The sequence below is a fragment of the Platalea leucorodia genome (assembly GCF_965183815.1).
Source record: "Platalea leucorodia genome assembly, chromosome: 9".
NCBI lineage: Eukaryota > Metazoa > Chordata > Aves > Pelecaniformes > Threskiornithidae > Platalea > Platalea leucorodia.
Genome location: NC_138831.1, coordinates 51,381,159 through 51,403,139, shown reverse-complemented (window position 1 = coordinate 51,403,139; position 21,981 = coordinate 51,381,159). Strand labels below are relative to the sequence as shown.

At 58.5% G+C, this 21,981-nt stretch overlaps 1 protein-coding gene across 3 annotated transcripts in view; it reads right to left on the bottom strand.

Moving 5' to 3' along the window:
• FRMD5 (FERM domain containing 5) overlaps positions 1-21,981 on the bottom strand; it is a gene marked incomplete at both ends in the record, with an annotated part of 113,155 nt that overhangs the window by 27,466 nt on the left and 63,708 nt on the right. For 2 of the 3 annotated variants that reach the window (XM_082321510.1, XM_082321511.1), the window contains one exon: positions 944-1,048. The exons of the other annotated variant lie outside the window; for it this stretch is intronic. In XM_082321510.1, coding sequence (XP_082177636.1) covers positions 944-1,048 — 105 coding nt within the window. The remainder of the gene's footprint in view (positions 1-943; positions 1,049-21,981) is intronic. 3 annotated transcript variants of the gene reach the window in all.

Here is a 21,981-nt window from a genome sequence, read left to right as displayed (position 1 = left end):
TGTATGTTTGCGCCGAGCTTGCACTCTGCACGCGTTCTAAAAGGAGCGGGGACGGCTAACCCTGAAGAAGTGGCAGGACCCACTCACACAACGGCTGCGTGGAAATCCAGCTCGTCGGCACCATGGCACAGGGGACCCCCCCGCGGGGCTCTGGCCCTGCTGTGCCACCCGCCGCCCGGACCTGCTGCAGCTGCCCGGGGACGCGGCGGGGCTCTGCACGGCTCCGTGCTGGGAGCTGCACTGCCAGGTCGGACCAGGTCCTGCCGCGGGGGCTCTCAGCTCCACGCACTCCCATGTCTTGTCTCACTCTTCATTGCCCGAGGCAACACGCGCAAGTGTTTGGATTCTCAGTACAAAGTTGTCGCATGGCCTAATCTCGGTGTTAAAACACGGCTCTGCTCTAGAAATAGTCCTGCAAACCCAGTGTCAGGAGATCTCCCCCTTTGCCTTTGCGATAGCATCAAATCCTCTCACTTGGCAAACACGAGATGCTTTCACCACTCGCGCGGGGACCCGAGAGCTGTGCGAGCCCCCCCGGCTCGCACATCCCGACGGATGCTGAGGATGCGTCAGCGGGGCCGGGACACCGAGGCTGCTGCTGCCGGAGCCTGGGTGCGCCCTGGCCCCCCCGCCCCGGGGCTGCAGCGTGAGACTCAGCCCTGGCTCTGGCAGAAGCGGTGGGAAGGGGCCGGGGGTCTCCCCAGGGTGCTCAGGGGGCCATGAGTAGATGCCCTTCCCATGGGCAAAGCAATGACCCGTCAGGGCACCCAGCAGCAGGGCGGGGGAGAACCGCTGGGACAGAGCCCCTCATCACTGCCTAAACCGAATTTATCGCAGCCATTTGCCTCAGGCTCTGGTTCGCAGCTGCAGCAGCAAGGACAGGTCTGAGACCACCGAGCCGCAAGAAACCCCAACAGCCAGCCCGGGCAGGGAGGGCTCTCACCCTTTGCTTGTCGGGGTCCACAAACCGAATGCCGAAGTAGTCCTTCTCCAGCAGGTTCAGGTGGTGGCAGAGAAGGTCGAACAGGTACTGGCCCTTGGCATCTCTCTGCAAGACAAAGAAACTCATTTACAAAGCGGCAGGACAATGGCAGCGGAGCAACGGAGCTGGGGCACGACGGGCGGGTGAAGGGTCTGAAACTTGCAAGGTGACATCAAGGACGGTGCAGATGCCACCAACTTCCCAGGTGCTTCACCAGCGGTGTTTTCAGCTCAGAAACCATCTCCCATCCCACCCGAGGGGCAGCCCAAGAGCAGCCGGCAGCAGGACCCCGTAGCACACCGGTCCCCATCCCCATCCCCGTCCAGAGACCTGCGGCTTGTGCCCAGGCAGGGGGCTGAGGCTGCCCGGGGCTTGGCAGGAGACCGCAGCATCGGCCAAAAACCACATTTGCTTGGACAACACATCTGTGTCCAGGCGGCTCTGGGCAGCGCTGCGGAGGCGAAGCTGCCTGGATGGAGCACGCGGCGAGAGCGGGGCGAGAGCGGGTCAGCAGAACAGCAACCGCCCCAAACGCAGCCCGAACGCCACGGAACACCCAGGGTATTTTAAAAGCATAAAGAAAACCGTGACCAAGGTCAGAGTCTGGGAATCGCCCTGCAGCTCGAGTCGTAGTGAGGCGTTAGACGGGGAAGCTGGGAATTTTGGGGTCTGTTTGCTGGCCCGTGTTTTCAGGCGCTGAGATCAGCAAGGCGGCAGCTTTGCCGCTGTTGCGATCCCTGTCGGACTCCCTCGCCGTAGGCATGGCACAGCTCCCCGTCGCCTCGTTGCTGTTGCTCTCTCCCGGCTCTGTTAAGCAGACTTTCCCTGCCCTGGCCCTGCGGCGCGAGGCCAGTGCTGACCTGCCTGTTTTTACCATGTTTCTTCCGTGCCCTTTTCTGCTATTGAGCTTTTAGGAAAAAGCCTTCCCCCTTCCTTGTCCCCGGGCCCAGCGCGGCTGCGGGCTGAGGCAGGGGACTCCGCAGGTTTATATTTTCTCCAGGAGCAGCCGGCGCTGCCGGACCCCCACTCGAGAGAGCGGGAGCATCTGGGCAATGAGAATTACAGCTTCATAAGGCCCTGTGTGCCAGTATAACTTACAGACAGCGCTCGACTGAACATTAACGGGGAATTTTAAAGTATTATAGATATAAAACCTGATACATCTCAAAATTATTAAAAATCGAATTTCCAGCATCGCAAAGACTGAAGCATATGCTGAATTTGAGTGCTGTGAGCTGCTCCACGGCGGCGCTGGCCCAGGACACGTGGTCCTTCCTGCATTTGGCGTGGAAACGCGGCACACGAGCGAGCCGAGGGCCCCGGGGCCCCGGTGCCGCCCGCGCACGGCCCCCAGGACTGCAGCAGGGCTGCGGGCAGCTCCCGGGGACCCCGCTCATCCAGCCGGGGGGGCACTGCTGGAGGTGGGCTGTGCGTCCCCTCTGTCAAAAAGATCACCACCACTTTATCCAGAAATGCTTTTCCTACCCACCAAAGGTTTGGCATCAGTAAGCCAAGAAGAAGGAGGAGTTACACCGGGGATCCTCTGGTTCAACAGTTCCTTTGCTCTCCAGAATCGCACCCCGAAAGGGCCGTAGAGCCCCCACACGAGAGCTGATTTATCAGCAATGGGACTTATCCACATCAAGTGCACAGCTGTGCAATGCTGTATAGCGAACCCCGTCAATGACAGCGATGTAACGACTCCAAAATGTTCCATCCAATTTATAATGGACCACTATAACATTTTGCTCGTGGACAAGAACCCAGATGCACCCCAATACCTCATGAACCTCTGCCCAGCGGAGCTGCCCGCAGGACCCGTCCCGGGGGCAGCGGCTCCGTGCCAAGCAGAGCCATACCTCCGCGGTGGTCTCACCCCCTGAGGCTCAGCGCTTGCTGAGAGCGGGGTCCTCTCAGTGTCAGGTTTGGGATCGAAACCAGTATTTTATTTATTTCTGAAAAGCTTAAACCAGGTGCTGCTGCCCGGGGAAACCCCCTCACCTGGGGCCAGGGAGGGAGAAGAGGTAAAATCGTTTGGACCCTGCTGCCTCTGCCCCTTTGCAGCAGGGGCCCGGGGTGCCGGGGACGCACTGGCAGGATCCGGCCCCGCAGCCTGCCTGCCCTGCCTGCTGCCTGCCCTCCGCCGCGCTCCGGGGTTTGCAGACGGGCCCGGGCATGGCTGCGCTGCAGCCGATGGGGGACCTGCTTTACAGCGCAGCATCTCCCCTGATCAAAGGCTGCTCCTGACAGCCGATGCTGCCTCCTTCAGATAACACAGGTTCCTGTTTCCCGACAAATACATTTAACACGTGCATTATCTGATCAAATAATCACTCAGCAAACACAGGCCGTGCAATCAGAGAACACCGCAGGTCTGGCATTAACCCGTTCCTGGGGCTTGGCTAGGTATGACAGATGTCTCTGCATTTTAAATAAATAGTGCTTCGTTTAGAGAATCATGAAGTTGAGGCTGCAATCATGCAGCTGCTAAAATGACTTGGCCTCGGCGCCAGTGCCGGAGCCTGGCGGGCACCAGGGCAGCAACAAGGTGACGCAAGGTGGCCGCCGGAGCAGGGCCCATCCCGGCTCCCGGGGTGCAAACTCTGCCTTTGCAGGCGGAGGCGCGGGGAGAGCCCGTCCTGCTCTCCCGGCTGCTGCAGCGCTGGCGCCCGGCCAGCGGCAACGCAAGGGGCTGATGGAGCGTTTTGGGCAGTCGCACACAGCAGTCAGCAGGAGAATCGGCGGTGCAGCACGGAGGAGAGGGCTGGGGGGACGCGGGGCGTGTAGCCCCCGCCCCAGCTGCAGCCCAAACAGAAGGAAGAAGGACAGACAGCCCCTGCGCCAGGGGGAGCGGCAGAGGGAAGGCCTGGGTGCTGCCCAGCAAAGCTCAGTCGAGGGGCAGTGGGTGCTCGCCGGGCCCTGCTGCTCCCTGAAGATGATAGCCTCGAAGCAATCGCCGACGTGAAGCCTCCTTTGGAAATCCTGGTCGCACCCCAGCCCTCCCCTCACTCCGGCACCTGCAGCTCTCGGAGCCCGGCTATGTGCTCATGCCATCGGCATGGCGGTCTCGCCAAAATACCCAGCGGCAATGGAGAGGATCCGTCGGCTGCCTCCGAGGTTCATCCCTGCAGCCTCAGGCATCCCACCCCGCCGGAGCTGTCTCAAGCCACCCCAGGCATGGGCTGATGTGCACAGCCTGGCAGCAAGCCCCGGCTCCCCGCTCCTTCACGCCTCGCTCGCAGAATGGGGCGGGACTCGCTCGGGCATCAGCCAAGCTTAAGTCAAGTCTTAAAAAGCCTCCTGTGGCAAATGTGTTCAACAGGATCTGTTTGGGATGCAGTCAAGGGCGGCTTTTTATGCAGCGACTGATGCACTGTAAAACACGTGGCGTTAAAAGACACCGAGCCGTAGCCTGAGTCCTTGGGGGCATTCAGACATCTCTCCCCAGGCTGAGGGGCACGGGCATGTTCACCGCTCTCAAAAGCATCACATCTCTGCAGATTAAACCTCCCCATTGGCCTTGTACCTGGGTCCCTGCGAGCTGCATGCACACGCAAGAGAAAACCGACTCTAGAAAAGCTTTGTCTAGGCAGACGAGACTGCTTTGAGGTGAAGTTTCAGCAGCCAGGCGCTCCCCGCAAGAGCAGCAGCGCAGCCGCAGCGGGTGCTGCTCAGCTCTGCTCCAGCCACGCCGGCGGCTGCGGCCGCAGGACGCGAAGCTCCTCTGTTCTGTGGTTTGTAAAACCTCTCTGGGCCAATAAACGGGTCTGCGGCTTTGCTCTCACTATGCCGGGGGTAACAGCAAGGTTTTGCTTTCCTGCAAGCAAATCCCCCGGGAGGGATCGCAGAGGATGCGAGGAGGAGCATTGGAGAAGCCGCTGCATACGATACCACCTCCCACAGCCACAGCAGCAGGTGCCATCGAAAGCCAGGGCTCAAAGGTAGCCCCGGCCACGGCTGCCGGCTCATTACATTGTCCTGAGGGCACCTGCGACACCCGCGGGGCTGCAGCCCAGAACCGGCCCCAGTCCAGCCCCAGTCCTGCTGCTCATGGTGCCCAGGCAGCAGCCGTGGGTCAGCATCCTGCTGCAGGACTGCAGCTCGTCGGGGGGACGCCGGACACCCACCACCCCAGTGTAGCCGAGGACTCCAGGTGCTGTTCACAGGGCCATGAGGTTGGCTGGCACCTGAGAGGACAAGTGTCCTTGTGCCGGCCAGGCTGCTGCCGCTGGCACGGCACAGCACGCTGGCACGGCACAGCACGCCGCCCTGGCGCTCGCCTGGGGGGGCCCGACCTTGCAGCCTGGCAGTAAAAGGCTCGCCGAAGCTCGCCTGGCCCCTGCCAAAGTAAAACGGTGCTGGGCTTTTGGACCCTGCTGTTAAAATCCAGCGGAGCAGCCAAAAGCCGGCTTGCAGAGCCTGCAGCTGGGGACGGCTGCTGGCTGGGCACCGCAGTGAATCCCAGCCCGGCTCAGCCCCGCTGACTCACGCTCTTCCCCAATTTATTACTCAGTTTTTAAGCAACTCTCCTTGCTGTGGAAACGGAGACCTGAGATAGCTGTTCTGGGCAGAAAGAAGGTGAAGTAGCAGGAGAGCGTTGAGAGCGGTGCCATGAGAGCTTGCACGGAGGCAGCTGAAGTGTTTTGCAGCTGCAGCACGGCTGGGGAGATGGGCTGGAGCTGAGCAGGCAGCAGCCCTGCCAAAACCCATCCCAGTCCTTGGGAGATGCTGAGACCATAAACAAACAGAGCTCCCCGCAGGCAGCAAGTCCTGCCAGCCAACACGAACAACGCTCTGACAGCGCAGAGCTGAAATTTCAGGTATCGTCTCTGCCTGCTCTCCTCTCCTGCATCCCCCCTCCTCCTCCCAGGCCAAACAGCAAAGCCCCCACTTACCCTTGCTATGATGGCCACATGCACCCAGCATTGGGAAAAATGAAAGATTCCCATTTCCATACTCAGATATCGAAAGTCGTATTTCAGGGGCCCCCAGCCGCAGCCTGCCCTGCCTGCTGGACCCTCACCGGGCTGGGTTCGTGGTGCTGGGTGGCCCGCCCTGCGTTGGTTGCAGCCCCGCAGCCACGGCCGTGGGCCAGGGACCCGCTGGCAAAGCCGCAGGCTGGGCACCGGCCCCGCGAGGCTTCGATGCACTGCGGCCATGCAGGATGGGCGCCCGCACCAGCCATGTCCCCTTTTGCACGGCTTGAGGACCAGAAACCCGGAGTTTGAGGGCAACTGCTCAGCTCCAGCCCGAGCCAAAGGTGACTCCTTGGGCTGGCAAAGTCCCCAGGGAGCCCAGCCCCGGCGGGGTGAATGCCCGCCTCACCCCGCAGCCCTCCCGAGCTCCCTTGTGCAGAGACACTCACTTAACGCAGCCGGGAATCGGCAGGTCCCCGTCAGCTGCTGCTCCCGCTGGGAACGCAGATGCGGACGGTGCCGGGCTGCGGTGCCCACCCCTTCCCCCCCCAAGCCAGGTCCCTTCAGCCCGCGCCCCTCGCCCTGCCGCAGCGGCGCCCGCGGACGCGGAGCAAAGCGCCTGGGGCTCGGCTGAGCGGGGAGCTGCCGGCGGCTCGCCAGCACGCGGTGGTCACCGGCACCGCCGGCAGCTGCTCAGGAAATGAGGCCGCTCATTTATGAGTCTGAATACCGATTTAGGTGCCGAACTCGGAAAACCGTGGCCTAGATTGTGCTTTATTAATAGGCTAATCGAGTCTCCGCGTGTATCATCCATCACTGTCAAACACAACCACCGCCTGGTACAGGCTGTGCGCCCGGCTCAGGCACAAGGGCACAAAATGGAAAGGACTAACGAAACCTGCCAGAATCCAAATCGCTTTTCCTGAGTTAGAGCAAGTTATTCTGCTTTCATTAAATAATACGCATTTTTTCAATGACGGCTGAAGCAGCAACACGGAGCTTGAGAAGAGAGAAACTGCAGCAGAATCATAGAATCACAGAATCATAGAATTGCTTAGGTTGGAAAAGAGCTTTAAGATCATCGGGTCCAACCGTTAACCCGGCACAACACCGTGTGAGCAGCAGAACAAACACCCGAGCCTTGCTCGCCTATCAGGCACGAAATACCCTTCCCAGATCAGCTGTCGTGTGCGTTACAAAGACTGCACCTCCTCCTGCATTACACAGGAAATAGTAATAAATACTGATTGTATTTTCTTCCCCTGGAAAAGATTACTTTGCGCACTGAACTAAAGGGACATTTGACACAGCCACAGAGGTTAAAACAACTGCCCATATAACAGAAATTGTAGCGGCATAAATAAAGACGTGCTCGTAAATTATTCCAAATTAGACCTGAAGGGCTGTTTTACCCGAAGCAGCTGTGCCGACACGGGCGCTGGCTGCTGCCAGCGGTGCGAGGCACATCTGGCCGCCGTGCCCAGGGCCTGCCCCGCCGCAGGCAGGCACCCAGCAGCCGCGGCTCTGCCCTGCTCCTGAGAATTGAGCTTTCACACAGGCAACGGCCATGCAAAACGCCAGGGGAAGCTGCAAAAGCGTGACCCTTTCTAGCTAGAGAGGGTGATCCCGCCAGCCCCAGCATCGCGCCCCTCCTCACCTCCCAAAGGCGGTTTTGCAGGGATTCGCGACAGGCTCCTCTCCCTTTCCCTGCCCGTGGCCCAAATCAGCACGAACGCCTGCAGAGTGCTTTCCTCTGCAGTTTTGACACAGAGAAATCTCAACAAAGGACAAATCAGGCATCCCCCCAGTCCCATGGAATGTAGTGAAAGTGTGAAAACGCAAACGGCGTTACAGGGGGAAATGCTTTCTCCTTGATCTCTCTAACTTGAATTAAACATATTCTAAATTAATCATCACGAGTATGTCTTTCAGGAAATTATCTGAACTGTCTTTACAAATGACAACTTAAAAGAGCTGTCTATTGCATAATATCAGCTTAAATATTCCATGTTTTGATCTTTACATGTTCTTATGAAGTAAAACTTACATCTGTCTCAAGGTTTGCGGGTTTTCGAGGTCAGCCTTTCAGGGCAGAGCAGTCTGAGAGACTACTGCCAGCTGCACCACGAGCAATCCCCGCTGCGCACACCGGGAACGCCGCACCCTAAGCTGACCCGCACCGCACAAAGTTATTTGCTGCCGAGTACTAACAGCTGCTAATGCCTTCTTTCTGTCTTAGACTTCTCCTACGTTTAAAAACTTGAGGAACTGCAGCTAAGCATAGCATCGTGTCCCAGACACCCCTGGGCACCGAAGGATGGTGCATTACATTATTAATTTCGACTGAGCAGGACGATCAGGAGGGATCCCGGTGGAGGCCGGTTTGCAGGGGCAGCGCAGCGGCAGCGGCTGTGCCAGGAGCCCGCGTGGCCGACGCCGCGCTGCTGGCTGCTGCCGCCAGCGCAGAGCCGCGGAGGATAGCGCGGATTGCCAGTCACTCGTGACGCACCACGCTGAATTGTTCTGATTCATAATAGTCCCTAATTTTGCCTAGTCTCGTGTTAAACGAGATGAAGACGTGCCACTGCTCGCAGAGGGCTGCGTTATGGCACAGGCAGGCAGAAAATCTACAGACCGGAATTTTTCTGTGACGGTCCCTGCAGCCGCGCCGTGCAGCACCCCAGCGCACGAGAGAAACCCGAGCGGTTTCAGCGCTGCGGGGCAGCGCGGGGCGATGCCCTTGGGGGCCCTCGTGCCTGATCCTGCTGGGACCAGATCTCACAGCACTCCCCGTTTCGACAGGATCCCTGGAGCCCTGACCACATCCCAGTATTCCAACTCACATGCCGGCCAGGGCACGGCGGCTGCCTGGGCGCGCTCCCCTCCTGCCGCCCCGGCCAAACCGGGGGCTCTTTCCCGCGGAGGAGAGGAGCTGGCTGAGGGCCAAACCCTGCGGAGGGGGACGCTGCCACGGGCGAGAGGAGCGGTGCTGGCTCCGGGAATCCATCGCTACCCACGCCGCTCCTCTACAAAGCACTTCAGAGCCATCCAGCCCGCAGCATCTTTACGAGGTACCCGAGGAGCATTAACATGTCAGCAACAGCTTCATACAGAGATTTACTGTGCTCTGCTCGGGGAGGAGACGGGTTCTTCAGTGGCCTCGGGAACGAGCTCTGCCAGGGAGTTTTATGATCCCTTTTTACAGGGGGACAGAAAGACGGCGCTGTGCCGGCGGCAGGGAGATCCTGCCGGGCTTTTCCAGCGGCGAACGCACCCATCCCACGGCTTGGTGACGGGAACCTCCCTGCGCCAGGGACTGCAGGGTTTGCTTCTCAACAGAGCTCAACAAGCTCCAGCGGGGACCCAGCTGGCCCTGGAGCTGCGGCACGGCAGCACGGACGTGCCAGCCCCGCGGCGTGCCTGCCCTCCCCGGCGCGGTGCAGAGGAGCCCCCGAGCGCCTTGCCATGCCGAGCATCAGCATCTCTGAAGTTTCTGAAGATGAAAAGTGCAGAGCGCTGAAGCCTGCCACCCCTTACTGTGAAAGTCGTGCATGATGTGCTGCAAAACAGAAACAAGGTTTCTACAGGGAGATAAGCGCCTCCAGCACTACCAAACAGAAGAATCCCAGATGATTTTTAAACTTTAAGAAGATTAAACTAACCTTGCATTCTTAGCTTTTCTAAGCTCCTCAGCCAAAATTAGGGTCATCCACAGCTAAAATAAAAAAAAAAAAAAAAGAAAAAAAAGGAGCTATTTAAAAATAGCAGCTCATCTGAAAATGAATGGTGTGCCTCCCTTTAGGCAGGAGCGTTCCCCGTCCCACCGAGCACAGCAGCTCTCCAACATCACATCCGTGCGCTCCAGCCAAGCTCCGGAGCCATGAACTTGCGGCAAGGCTTGGCTTTGCATTGCAGGATGAGACCCACGTCTGTCCTAAAGTCTTGCTTGTGGAGACCAGTAGCACAGCCATTTTTTAAACCATTTATCACATGCCATGATGGTTTTGTTTCGCTCCAGCTTCTTAATCAGATATCACGCGGCACCAAGCCCGAAGCCATATAAAAGTGTGAGCTTCCTGCACCAGCCCCAGCACCACTGCCACCCAAACCTGCCACCTCCGGGACCACGCCAGGCCAGCGAGGCCAGTTTGCATGATGAGGCTGAGCACAACCAGCCCCTTCACCAGCGCAGAGCCAGCCCAGCCCCTTCCCGCAGCCTGCCGACAGCCAGCCGGGTCCTGCCGATGGCCCCGCGCCGTGGGGACGGCACAATGGGGCTGCTGTGTGGCGGAGAGAGCAGATGCGTCTGCTGAAAATCCTCCATCAGCCATCCTTAACTGTGATCCTTGCAAGGGGAAGGCGAGGGTTGGGTACCACATACTCGCTCGAGCATCGCTGCGCCCAGCAGTCTCACGGCACGGGACGTCTCGGAAACCCCCGGCAGGCAGGTTCTTCCCCTCTCCTGCAGTGTGCTCGCTCTGCAAAACTCCGCTCTGAGCTAAGAAACAGCTTCTGACCCCGTGCCCACCCAGACCGGCTCACACTTCGCAGGGCTCCTCACGAAGGTCCTGCCCCAGCCGGGAGCCCGGGGAGGGGACGATGGCGGGGGGAGCCCAGCAAAGCAGGAGGGGCTGCGGAGAGCAGCTGATCCCCCCAACCACCGTGTTCACTCCACAGCCAAGGCTTTGCAAGGACACGAGCACCAGCTGTGATCACGGGGAGATGCTGGAAGTGCACTCACTCCAGATCGAAAGAAAAAGCAGAGGATTGTTTGCGTTATTCAAGCGGGCATGATGCACGCCTTGCGTGGTGGGGAAGCTCCCGGGAAGCAATTCCCATGGCCAGGGCTGCAGGGGGGCTGGGAGCGAAATGGAGGCGCTGGGGGGGCTGAGGGCCTCCTACCTCCTGCCAGGGGAAAAGGAAGATACGTCAGCAGAAGCTGCGAGGCATCCCGCATCGCCCCGTACGCAGGGGCAGAGGAGCAGGTCGGGTGCCCAGAGGCACGGACAAGTTCAAAGCTGCTCGGTGCGGGCTGGGAAAAGCTGGGGAGTGGCGATGACGGCTCTGCTGCACCTCAGCCCAATCCGCCACCCCAGAGAGTCATCTGAGATTGCTCCAAACTGCATAATAACAGATTCCTTATTCCCTCCCGTGTAATAACTTTGCATTTCCTTCCATGCAAACTGGTGGGCAGCTCTCCTCCGCTGCGCCCAGCTCTGCAGCTCCGGCAGAAAGGGGGTTCAGGGCCCCGAGCAGCCCGTGCAACCGAGCTCACAGCCCCAGTGCCTGGGCAGGGCTGGAGCTGCTCCATGGATGTGGCCAAAAAGGACTGGGGAGAAGCAGGAGCAGGGCTGAAGAGGGGCACCAGGGCTTTGCAACCCACTGGGCTGAGCTCCCACACCAGCCGGCTCCGGTGCAGCCGTTTGCGGGGTGCCACCCGCATCCCGGCTCTCCTGCCAGGGCACGGCCGGGAGCCTGGCGAGCGGCGGCACCCCGAGCCTGCGGGACGAGGGAGCCCAACCAGCCCCAGGGCTGCGGGACAACGCTGCTCACCCGGAGCAGCACCGGCCACCGCCAGCCCCGACCCGACCCCACCGGGCCCCCAGCCCCACCGCAACGTTTGGTTCTGGAGCTGAACCGGTGAATCGCCCCACAGCCGCTCTGCGGATCAAGCACAGGATTTACAGAAGAAACGGCAGCAGTTGAAAGCGGCTCCTTTCTGTGCTATTTGGTTTGGAAATCTCATTGTGGGGCTGGCCATTCCTCCTGCTTCCTGAGCTTAGGAGAAGATTATTTTTTAAAGGAAACTGTCAAAAAAGTCTATTTTACAAAGTGAAGTTTAAGCTTAAGTCTCTTTGGCAGCAACATCTGAGCTGGGAGAGATCAAAGACCTACCAGCTCCACTGCCAACATGAAGAGATTTTTCGCTAGCAATTTGATTGCAATATTGTGGTTTAAATGCTTCATTTTCAAAATTCGGCATTGTACTGTATGAGCCTGGGATTTATCATCCCTTGGACAAAGTTAATGTTCGCTTTGCAGGCAGGGCAAAGTCCTCCTAACTGACAGCTCTCTCAAAGTAAGCCAGTGCCTCATCCGAGCTGCGGTGCGAGGAGGAAATGGGCAAAAATATGCCTGAGAACATTCATTTCCAGACAGGCAACGAGCAGCTCGGAAATCTGTGCCTATGCCTGGAGCAGAGCGCTCAAGCTCGCACCCTCTAAGGGGGTTGCAATGCCCCCTCTCTCCCCAGGGCCCCCCAGCAGGGGCTGCCGAGGGCCAGCAGCAGCCCCGGCCCGGAGGGTCCCCCACCCATGGCGGCCGGGTGTCCCCGAGCGGGACGCAGGCTCCCCGACGGGGCAGGAGGGCAGGGCACCCTGCAGCCCCCGCGCCGTCCGCTGCTCCCACGCAGGTGCAGAGACCGTCCTCCTGCAGCTCCTGCAGTCCTGCCTGTCCCCACAGCTCCCCCCATCCCCTGCTCCACGGCCACAGAAAGCATTATTATTATTATTCATTATTTTGATTTATTATTCTTATTGGCTATTTTGCTGCTATTGCACCAGCTGATGCACTTGCTCTGTGTAAGCAGGGCACCGGGCGCCCACCTGGGACACATTTGGCCGGGCTGCACGGCGCCGGACCCTGCCACGGCGAGGAGGGGAGCGGGGTCACCCACCCTGCCCACGACACCTCCGACTGAAACACAGGGAGAAGCCGGCCGGCAGCGAGAGCTCAGCAAAAGGCTGCTGTGCTCGAGTGTGCCATGGCAGGAGCCTACACCCTGTTTCCAGAAATGACTTCACAACACCAAGGAGCCTCAGTGTCACAAAAAGCCTCTGGCAAGATGCTCTTGGAGCCATCGGTGAAGCCAGGACTTCAGGAGAGTGCCGAGGGACGTTCCCAGGAACAGGCCCTTGGTTTCTGAGAAGACCCAGAGGGGGATGAGCAGGAGGCGCAGCAGGAAGGAGAGGGGCGAGCACGGGCACGTTTCCAGCCAAACCCCTGAGCCCCGAGCCAGTGCCCGGCTACCGCAGCGATGCCGACCCCGCTGCAGCGAGCGGGAAGGGATGGAGGGGCGAGGGGGGAACAATTTTTCTTGGGGGCACACTATGGATGGCTTCCAAAGGCAGCCCCAGCATGGGGGAAAAGGAGGATAAAAGGCCAGGGAGGACATGGAACAGGGACACATGGACCCCGAGGAGCACCGGCCCCCAGCGGCAAGGTGCTGGGGATGTGCTGCTGCCCAGATCCGAGCAAGCCCGCCCTGCCCCGTGCCACCGGGCATTTTGGCACGTGCCAAATGAACAGGTCTCCATGAAATGCACACAAAAAGCCCTTTCAGCACAGGCGGTAACAGAAGCAGCGTCGCCTGCTGAGCAAATAGCAGCCGAGAGCAAGAAGCCAAGAGGGAAACGCAGAACAGTGCCCCAACTCCCACCCGCTGTGGCCCACCGGCGCCCACGGTTACCGTGCCCACCAGAGGAGGCTCAGCGTAAGGAAAAGGGGTTTTACATAACCCTCGAATGTAATCCTGTTATATTTATAGCACATGCATTTCAGTATTAATTCCCTGTTATCTGTAATCCTTCTTCCTAGCTGACACAGTAATTTCTGTCTTCAAGACTTATCTGGGGAGTTTGCTCCAGAAGTTTATAAAGCTTCTGAGAAGGAAAGTTCCTAATGAAGTGACTCTCAGAGCCTTAAACTCCAGATTATCGATTCCTTGTTTTAATCCGCAAGCAGGTTTTTAAAACCTTTGGCATACTAGTGCGTGTGAAAGGCCCTCCACGGCTCTCCATCACTGAATTTGAGCCACTGATGTTTCTGCTTAAGTCCCCATTCAGGAAAGAGTCCGCTGTGGGACAGCAGTTTAGCACATTTTTAAATCCTTTAATAGCCAGGGACTTATCCCCCCAGAACCTGCCAGCCTCCCAGCAAGTAAGCCGAGGGGGCTGTAACCCCATCCATTCCTCACCGCTGCATCTGCTGAGGTTTTATCTCCTTGTTTGATGAGGAAACTTTCCCGACAGCTCTGCGCTCCCAAGCGCTTTGGAGCGCTCACTCTGTGCTTTCCCCTAACCTTACAAAGCCCCGTACCGACGCCCGCACCGCAGCTCTCCAGGCACAATCCCGCCAGCCCTGGCGTTTTCTCAGCAAGGAGCAGGACCTTGCTGGAAACAGAGCGGAGAACAGCAAAGCAACGCTCAAAGCAACGCTGTCCCTCCCGGCCCGGGCAGCTCGTCCTCCCACCCTCTGCACCGCCGAGGCGGTGGCAGACCCTGGCGGGACCGATGCTGCACAGCCGGCCCCCGTCCTCCCCGGCGCTGATCCTGGGGGCCTGGGAGAGAGCCCGGCTGGGCGAAAGGCACCCCGCTGCCGAGCCCCGTCTCTCCCAGGACAGCAGCTCCCTTGTGCCCACACGCTCTAGCTCCCTGAAAAAGCAGGAATGGAGGCAGCGGGGCAGAAGTCCTGCCCCAGGAGCAGAGGGCTGTCAGCATCGGCGCACACAAGACCCCGAGCAGCGGGCACAGGGCTACGGCGTTTTACACCAAACAGAATAAACCCGAGCAGGTCCGTGAGACACGGCTCCCGCTCAGGCTCCAATCCTGCTGCCTCGGTGCCGGCAACAGGGCCATCTGTTTGCTGTTCTCGCAGCAAAATATTCTTCAGTGAGTCACAGTAAAGAACAAGCACGACACGAGTTTCTGCCATAATTGAGAGTTTCACACCATTCAAATATTTATCATGGATTAAATACAGAGGATTTTTAAAAATTAAAGGTAAAAAAAAAAATCTTTTTAAAATAATCCTAACAAGCACTGCAGTCGCTTGCGGTTTGCAGGTGGGCTGTGGGAAAGCAGGCAAGGTGAGCAGCGCGGTGCCAGCAAGGCTGCCCGGCACCCAGGGCCGTGCGAGGAAAGGACGGGGTGACACCCCCCCCACCCCCCCGCAGCGGGACCCTGGCACCAGGACCCCCGCATCGCCTCGCCCGACGACCCCACAACAAGGGGCTGTATTTCTGGCTGGGCCTATTTCACAGCCAGCTTTAAAGACCGATGTCAAGAGGTAGCGGTGAATTTTTCGGAAGAAGCCGTGCCTCAGCTCTCAAGCAGCCTCGCTTCTGCGAAGGAAACCGAGAGCAGGGAATGGTTCTCTCTGCCAAAGCCCCGCGTTGGTAATACATGCAAGGGAAGCTAATACTGAGCGATGGCAGCCCGTGTCCCCTGTGACATCTCCGACTCTCGGAGCTGTATTTAATTTTTAAATGAAAACTCCATTGTTACTTTTACTTATTTTTAGCACAATCTGGACATGCTCCCTTAAAAGGATGGAGGATTCAGCTGGGTCACCCCAAAGCTGGGCGCCCTGCTCTGGCACGCACTCGCCCGATGCCTGCATGGTGCTTCTGCTGGGAACAGGGTGGGCAAGCGCCTTTCGGGACTCGATGGATCCCACCCGGCTCTGCTGGGCTCAACGGCCGACGGCAGCACAGGCTGCACACTGCAGCAGCGCCCAACGAAAGCACCAGCTCCTCCGCAGCATCCCTGGGGCAGCCGCACAGGACTCGAGTGGGTCCATGCGTGAAGCCATTACCGGAATCTGCCGGGAAGACCAGCACACCGACGGCCGGTCCAGGCTCATCGGGAAGCGCCGGATCAGAACCGAACGAAGCCTCAGCCCCGCAGGTCCTGGCGAGCTGAAGCAGGAGCAATTCCAGACTCCGCTTTCCCAGTCACTCGGCAGCTCATTTGAAAAGCAGGGAACCGCTCTCCGGGAAATCTTTGGTTTTACCCGTGCATCTTCCCAAAACCAGCTTTAGGTGCATCCCTTCCCGCTCCTGGGGCAGCGGGGAGAAGGACACTATTTAATATAGAAAATTAAAGAATGAGGACAGGTTACTCACAGCTGGAGCATGAAGGAGGCTCGGCCCTGGGCACCACGGGGCAGGGAGACCCGCGCTGTCCTCCCCAGGTCGCAGAGGGGCTGGCGGGCAGGAGCAAGCCTTGGCCAGGGCAATGCCCACAGCAGCAATCCTTTCTGTCCCCTCCCAGCAGGGCAGGGCGTCCGAGCAGGGTAAAGGCTGGACACTAACGTGCCAGTTGGTCTGCCCGGCTCGCTGGAGGGGCAGTTTTGCATCAGAATGATGCAAACATGGCAGTGGAGGAGTTCGGACCATAACAGAAAATGCTCGGCCCATGGGATGTTCCCAGGAAGCTGGTTTGGCTTTCTGCTGGTCCTCGGGCTCACTGGAGATTTATCCCGGGGACCCTGGAGCCACAGCCTTTTCTCACGCAAAGCCGCCACCAAAAGCAGGTGGAGCTGGGGCTGCCCCCGCCGTGGCCATCGCAGGGCCTGGCGCCGCTGCAGCCACCCGCCTCTGCAAGTGCTCCACAGCATCTCAGCGTCAACGGGGCAACGGGAAACCTGAACGCGAGTGTTTGGGGATAACAAAAAAAGATTGTGCTCTGCAAAGCCTGAGGCACTGACTTTTGTGAAGAATCTACTACCCTGTCTCATTTAAGGCAAGAAGTAGTTTTTCCATGCTTCCCCTGAACACCCGCAGCGTTACCTAGAGCCCCAGCATCGCTTGGAGTTTGTGATTTCTTTCGTCACCAGAAGCGCCATTCCCTCCACCCATCCCGACACCAGTCAAGGCAGCACGTCCCCGTCCGCTAACCGCGACCCGGAGGGACGAGATCCGCGCTGGCGGCAGCCCGGGTCCTGCCGCAGCGCCTTCGCGAGGACCACAAAGCGTTCCTCAGCCCTCGGCGAGGGCTTGCTCCAGCGAGCCGTACATTAAGTCCCAGTGACTGATGACACATCACCTTACATTTTGCTACTTAGTGGACCGTATAACTTTTATGAATTAAATTTAGAATTTATAAGTCTATAATTTAGAGGCACTGAAAACCTCTCTCCATAAACCCAAATTGCTTTTTCCTATAACTCAAAGTCACTTTTTTCATTCATGCAAGCTTGGAGTGGCTCCATGTGCGCTCTTGTTTAAATTGGCACTCTTCTTCCATTAGCATGCAAAAGATTCTTGGTGCAACTAATTCTGGCATATATTATTTAGAGGCTAATAAACATGTTCATAGTAATCATCTGATGATGAATATTGCCTTGTCAGAAAGTAAGCCCTACTTGCGGCACATGAGAGAGTTTTCATGCAAGTCATGCTGCTTGTAGCACACAGGAACTCAAAATGCTTTAGCGACAGCTTCGCTTGCAATGGCTGCACGACCCAGCGAACGGCAGAGGCGCCTGGTTTTGCTTCTGCAAACGGGATCGCTGCACTTCCAAACTCAAACGAGGAGCAACCGAAGCCTCAGCGACCGACAGCAGGCATCCTCTGATCTGCAGAGCAGCGTTAGATGCCACCAGCCTGGAGTCAGGTAATGCTGTACCTGAACTCCTGCATTTGCACCTGGGAGTTACCCTGGCTGCAGAGTAGCTCTGGTACCAGTGCAAACTGGTAACCGCTCCTTGGACCCGAGCCCCGTATTCCCGCGGGATCCCAGAACTGCCAGCTCTGGCTCAGCACCCTCCGACTCAGCAAAGCTGGGTCAGACTGTGCGAAACTCAGAAGCCGCTTGTGGAAAAAGAACAGTGATCAGAGCGGCTGTGCTGAGCGGCACCCTCTCATTTGCACCGCTGGAACCGCAGCGAGGCCCAGGGGTGCTGTGAAAGCCCCTCGGGACGCCGGGCAGCAGGCAGCCCCGAGCCGAGGGCAGAGCCAGGGCCCTGGCCGGGGAAGGGACGGGGACGTGCAAGGTCCCATGGGAATCTCCCTTCTGAAGCAGCGTCCTCTTCCCGACCCTGCGGGAAGAAGCCCTGCACTTTGTGGTCAATGCTATTGCACACACAGCCGATGAAAAATGAAATAAAACAAACAACAAAAAGAAAAGTCCGTGTGCGCTACTCACAACCAGAAAACCAGGCACCTCCGGTTTTCTTGGCAACGTTCCTGCCGAGAAGCTTGCTTCTCTTCCAGCAACTGAATGCAGCAAAAAGCTCATGGGAGAAAAGAAAGAAAAGTATAAATGGTTCATAAAAAATTTACTTTTCACGAAAGTGAAGTGAGGCACTGGAAGAAACACAGGGGTGAGAGATGCAATAACGGCTAGGGAAGCCAGAGTCCAGCCGAGCTCTTCCTTCGCCCTCCGCGCCCCGTCCCGGCAGCGGCGGGCTGCAGCAGCGGCGGGCTGCAGCAGCGGCGGGCTGCAGCAGCGGCTCCCCGAGCACACAGCCCCAGAGCGGCCGCCCCGAGGGTCTCCGGACCGACCGCTCGAGCGTTGCGGCCTGGGGACGGAGCTGCAGGCGAGCCCGAGCATCCCAGCGTGCTCGGGAAGATGGAACGAGCTGTTCAATGTGTTCGTAATCCACAAGTGTCCCCAAACCCTCGCTATCGTGCTGTATGAGCCGCTAGAATAATTTGGTGTGAGAAGTTTGACTAACGCCCGGGGCCAGCAGCGCCTGCGAGACCGGAGTAAGCAGAGAAAAGCATGAGCCGGACCTGAGCCCTCCTGTCCCCCAGTCCTCCGCCGAGCCCAAGGCCAAGGCTTACAGCTTCCCCCAAAATGAGGTCCCAGGAAAGACGTTCATCTGCGCCGTCTCCTGGATGGAGGGGAGGGCACACAGCTCATGCCCCTGCAGACTTAAAAACAGAACCAAAATAAAACAACAAAAAATAAGGGCAAACCGCAAATCTAAACACAAGGTAGAAGCTCAAACCCCCGATTCAGAATCAAAACTAAGAGCAGGTTCAAAAGCAATTAATATTTACATCTCCCTGAATTGCAGCTGAAGAATAAAGATCATCAGGCAAGGAAGCGAGGAGCGCAAACTTGCAATTAAGGCAAAACAGATCTTATTTGTGCTACAGAAATGACCATATGTGGAATCCTTTTGGGAGACCATAATCAGTCAGATTAACATGATAATGAACTCTGATTTACCCAGCGATGGGAAGATCTTTGTCCTCAGAGACATCGCATTGCCTGCTGAATATTAACAAAGACGACTTTTTTATCACCATGGATATCACTTGACTGCAAGATTGCTCATCCTCCCAAAAGGTGATTTCCTAGGGAGAGGGAGGAGAGCCATTTTAAGGTGTAAACGATCCACACTAATAGAGGCAGACAGCGGAAACTTTCCAATAAATCCGATACTGCCTTCAGCAGAAAATGAGATATAGAGACAAGCACTGTGAGATGTAAATCTCCACGATGACAATGTTATTTTACCAATGACACCGTGGAATAAACCTTGGATAACACGCTGGGCACCGTGCAAAGAGTACCTGCAATCTCTTTTAGAGAGCCTGTCCTTGCTGAGTGCAGCCTCTCACGGGCTGGGAAAGTGTAAAAGAGGGCAAAAGGCTGCGGCGAGGCCTCTTGCCAAAGAGGGGCCCAGGGACGGCTGGGCCAGCCCCGGTCTGCGCTGGGCCAGCCCCGGTCTGCGCTGGGCCAGCCCCGGTCTGCGCTGGGCCAGCCCCGGTCTGCGCTGGGCCAGCCCCGGTCTGCGCTGGGCCAGCCCCGGTCTGCGCTGGGCCAGCCCCGGTCTGCGCTGGGCCAGCCCCGGTCTGCGCTGGGCCAGCCCCGGTCTGCGCTGGGCTGCGGCAGGCACTGGGGAAGCAGCACCAGGATCCACTCTCCCGCAGCAAGAGCCACGCTATGCCCGCTCCCCTCTCCCCTTCCCCAAGCGAGCCTTGCTCAGCGAGCACAGTTCGGGGGGATTCGGATGGGGAGAAGCAAAGACGCTCAGCCTGCACCTCGCTGCCAGCATCCGCGTTGCCACCAACAAGGGTGGCTTGGCCAAGGGCAGCTGGGGAAGCGCACGCAGGCGCTGCTGGACAGCATTGAGATATAAAAAAAAAGCCAAAGTGGAGAGACCTTTGGAAGGGGAATCCGCCCGCAGCATCACCTCCAAGGGCAGAGCAGCCAGCCCCTTGGCGGCACCTGGCGAGGGTGGGCAGCACTGTCCGGCAGCGCGCACCCAGCAAGACCTCTCCAAGGGAAGGGGCACCAGCACCGGCCCCTCTTCCCCTAAAGCCGTGGCTGAGAGCAGCGGGCAGGGGCTCCGGCGCGGGCAGGGGCTCCGGCGCGGGCAGCACCACCTCTGCCGGGCAGGGAGCTGAGCCTTGCCATCGCCAGCTGTCAGCCCCAGGCCGGGGAGCGCGCGAGGAGATGGCAGGCACCTTTGATCACAGCTCTGCTCCTCGACTAAACGCTTTACAAGCTTGTTGAGCAGCTGGGTGTCGACTTCAGAGTGCAGCAAAGAGCCCTTCTTTTATTCATCAGAAGCCTGGGATAAACACACATTCAGATGAGAACCCGTAACGGCAGCAGCGCCCCACAACTGTTTATTTTATGGTGCCCGTTCCTCCCCAGACCTGCTCTGGTTCGCACAGGACCACTGCCCGCTGCCCCGGCAGCCCTTTGCCGTGCCGCCTCGGCAGACGCGGCCAGGCGAACGCTGCAGCTCCTGCAGGGAGCAACACCGCGGCGGCGGCAGACGGCAGGTCAGCTCCCACCTCCCCGGGCGCTCAAAGTGCCGCCTGACACCAGTCCAGCACCGACCGGGAATCAAAAGCACCGACTCGGTGCAGATGCCGCCGTGCAGGACTCCTGCTGCCAGCAGCTCGTGGTGTCAGAGACCGAGTGCCAGCGCTGCTGCTTGCCGTAGTCCAAGCCCCGACGAGCAGCCATCCCGGCCGTACCCCACACACGCCGGTGCCGCTCGCTCCACCGTGGGGTCCAAGGGCCGGAGCCCCAGACTCAGCACCCAGCCAGCCTACAGATGGGGCGCTGGGCAGCACCAGGGACTTAAAAAAAGTAAAACAAAACAAAAACCACCCCCAAAAAGCCCCACTTTTCTTCCCAGGTCACCCAGAGCTGACCTTTTGCTCTTCTCCCCTCTCTAAGCAAATTTTTCTCTGTTTATTAGGATTTTAGGATGAAAAAGAAGCTGACCTGGAACTGCAGAACAGCTCCCAGATCATTCTCCACACACGGACCCTGCAAATCCACCGATTCTTTTTGTTTATCATTTAAAGTTTCGGTAGCTCAGGCTCACATAAATTATTTACAGTAGGCTGTGGGTTTCAGAAAAGGAAAGGAAGAAAAACTGCTTTAGCTGACGTGGTTTTATTTCTACAGGCTGGCTGGCGTAGTATCAGGAACAAGCAGGAGAAGCGGTGTATTTGTCATCTCGGCAAGGCTTTTATTTTGCCTGTGGGTTTAATATCTCAAAATACATATTCATTTAAATGCAAATTTCTGGTTTCACCTGGGACCCAACAAAAGCTTTTGAGTGTTGACCTTTCACATTTACTCCCCATCTCTCCTGCTTTCTTCAGTAAATCAAAGCCTCTGAAGATGACCTGGACTTTCTGACCTTGCCAGGAAGAAAGCAGCGCTCCTCCTCGATGAACCGCGGTCATTAATTGCCGACCGCTCTCCACCTGCCCCAGCCCCGAGCAAAGCAGCACCCTGGCCATGTGCACCAGGAGAAGGGTGCTCGGGGATAACGGACTTCTGCAGGCAAACGCACCCGGACCGCGCGGGAGAGGCTGGGCAGAGCCGGCTCGTGGCTGGTGCCGCAGCACCGCGGTGCTGCCCTGCGCTCCACAAACCGCCGCGGGCTCTCGCTAGGGCTGGGGCACAAACCCCAGGGAGCTGGCGAGCGTCAGCAACGTGGCGCTTCCCAGCAGCTCGCCAGCGGGCAGAGGATGCCGCGGTCCCCTCCCCAGCGGGGCCCGGGGACGCCCGGGCGGTCCCGCAGCATCGCTTGGACCCCCTTCAGCTACGGGGGAGCCCCGGGGGGTCTGCAGGGACTGCACAGCCCCTGTCCCCCTCCCTCTGCTCCCTGTCCCCGTGCCGGGGAGGGCTGGTGGCTCTGCCCTGGGGACCAGCTGTAGCCATAGGGGTCCGCAAGACGCCGTCCTGCTGAACACGCTTGCTCCCCGCAGAGCCCCGGGAGCCCGCAGCCCCTCCAGGAGGGGGAAACAGCCCTGGCCCGCACAGCCAGCACCCTGCCAGAGCAGCGCACCGCACGCCGCCATGGAGGAGCAAGCCC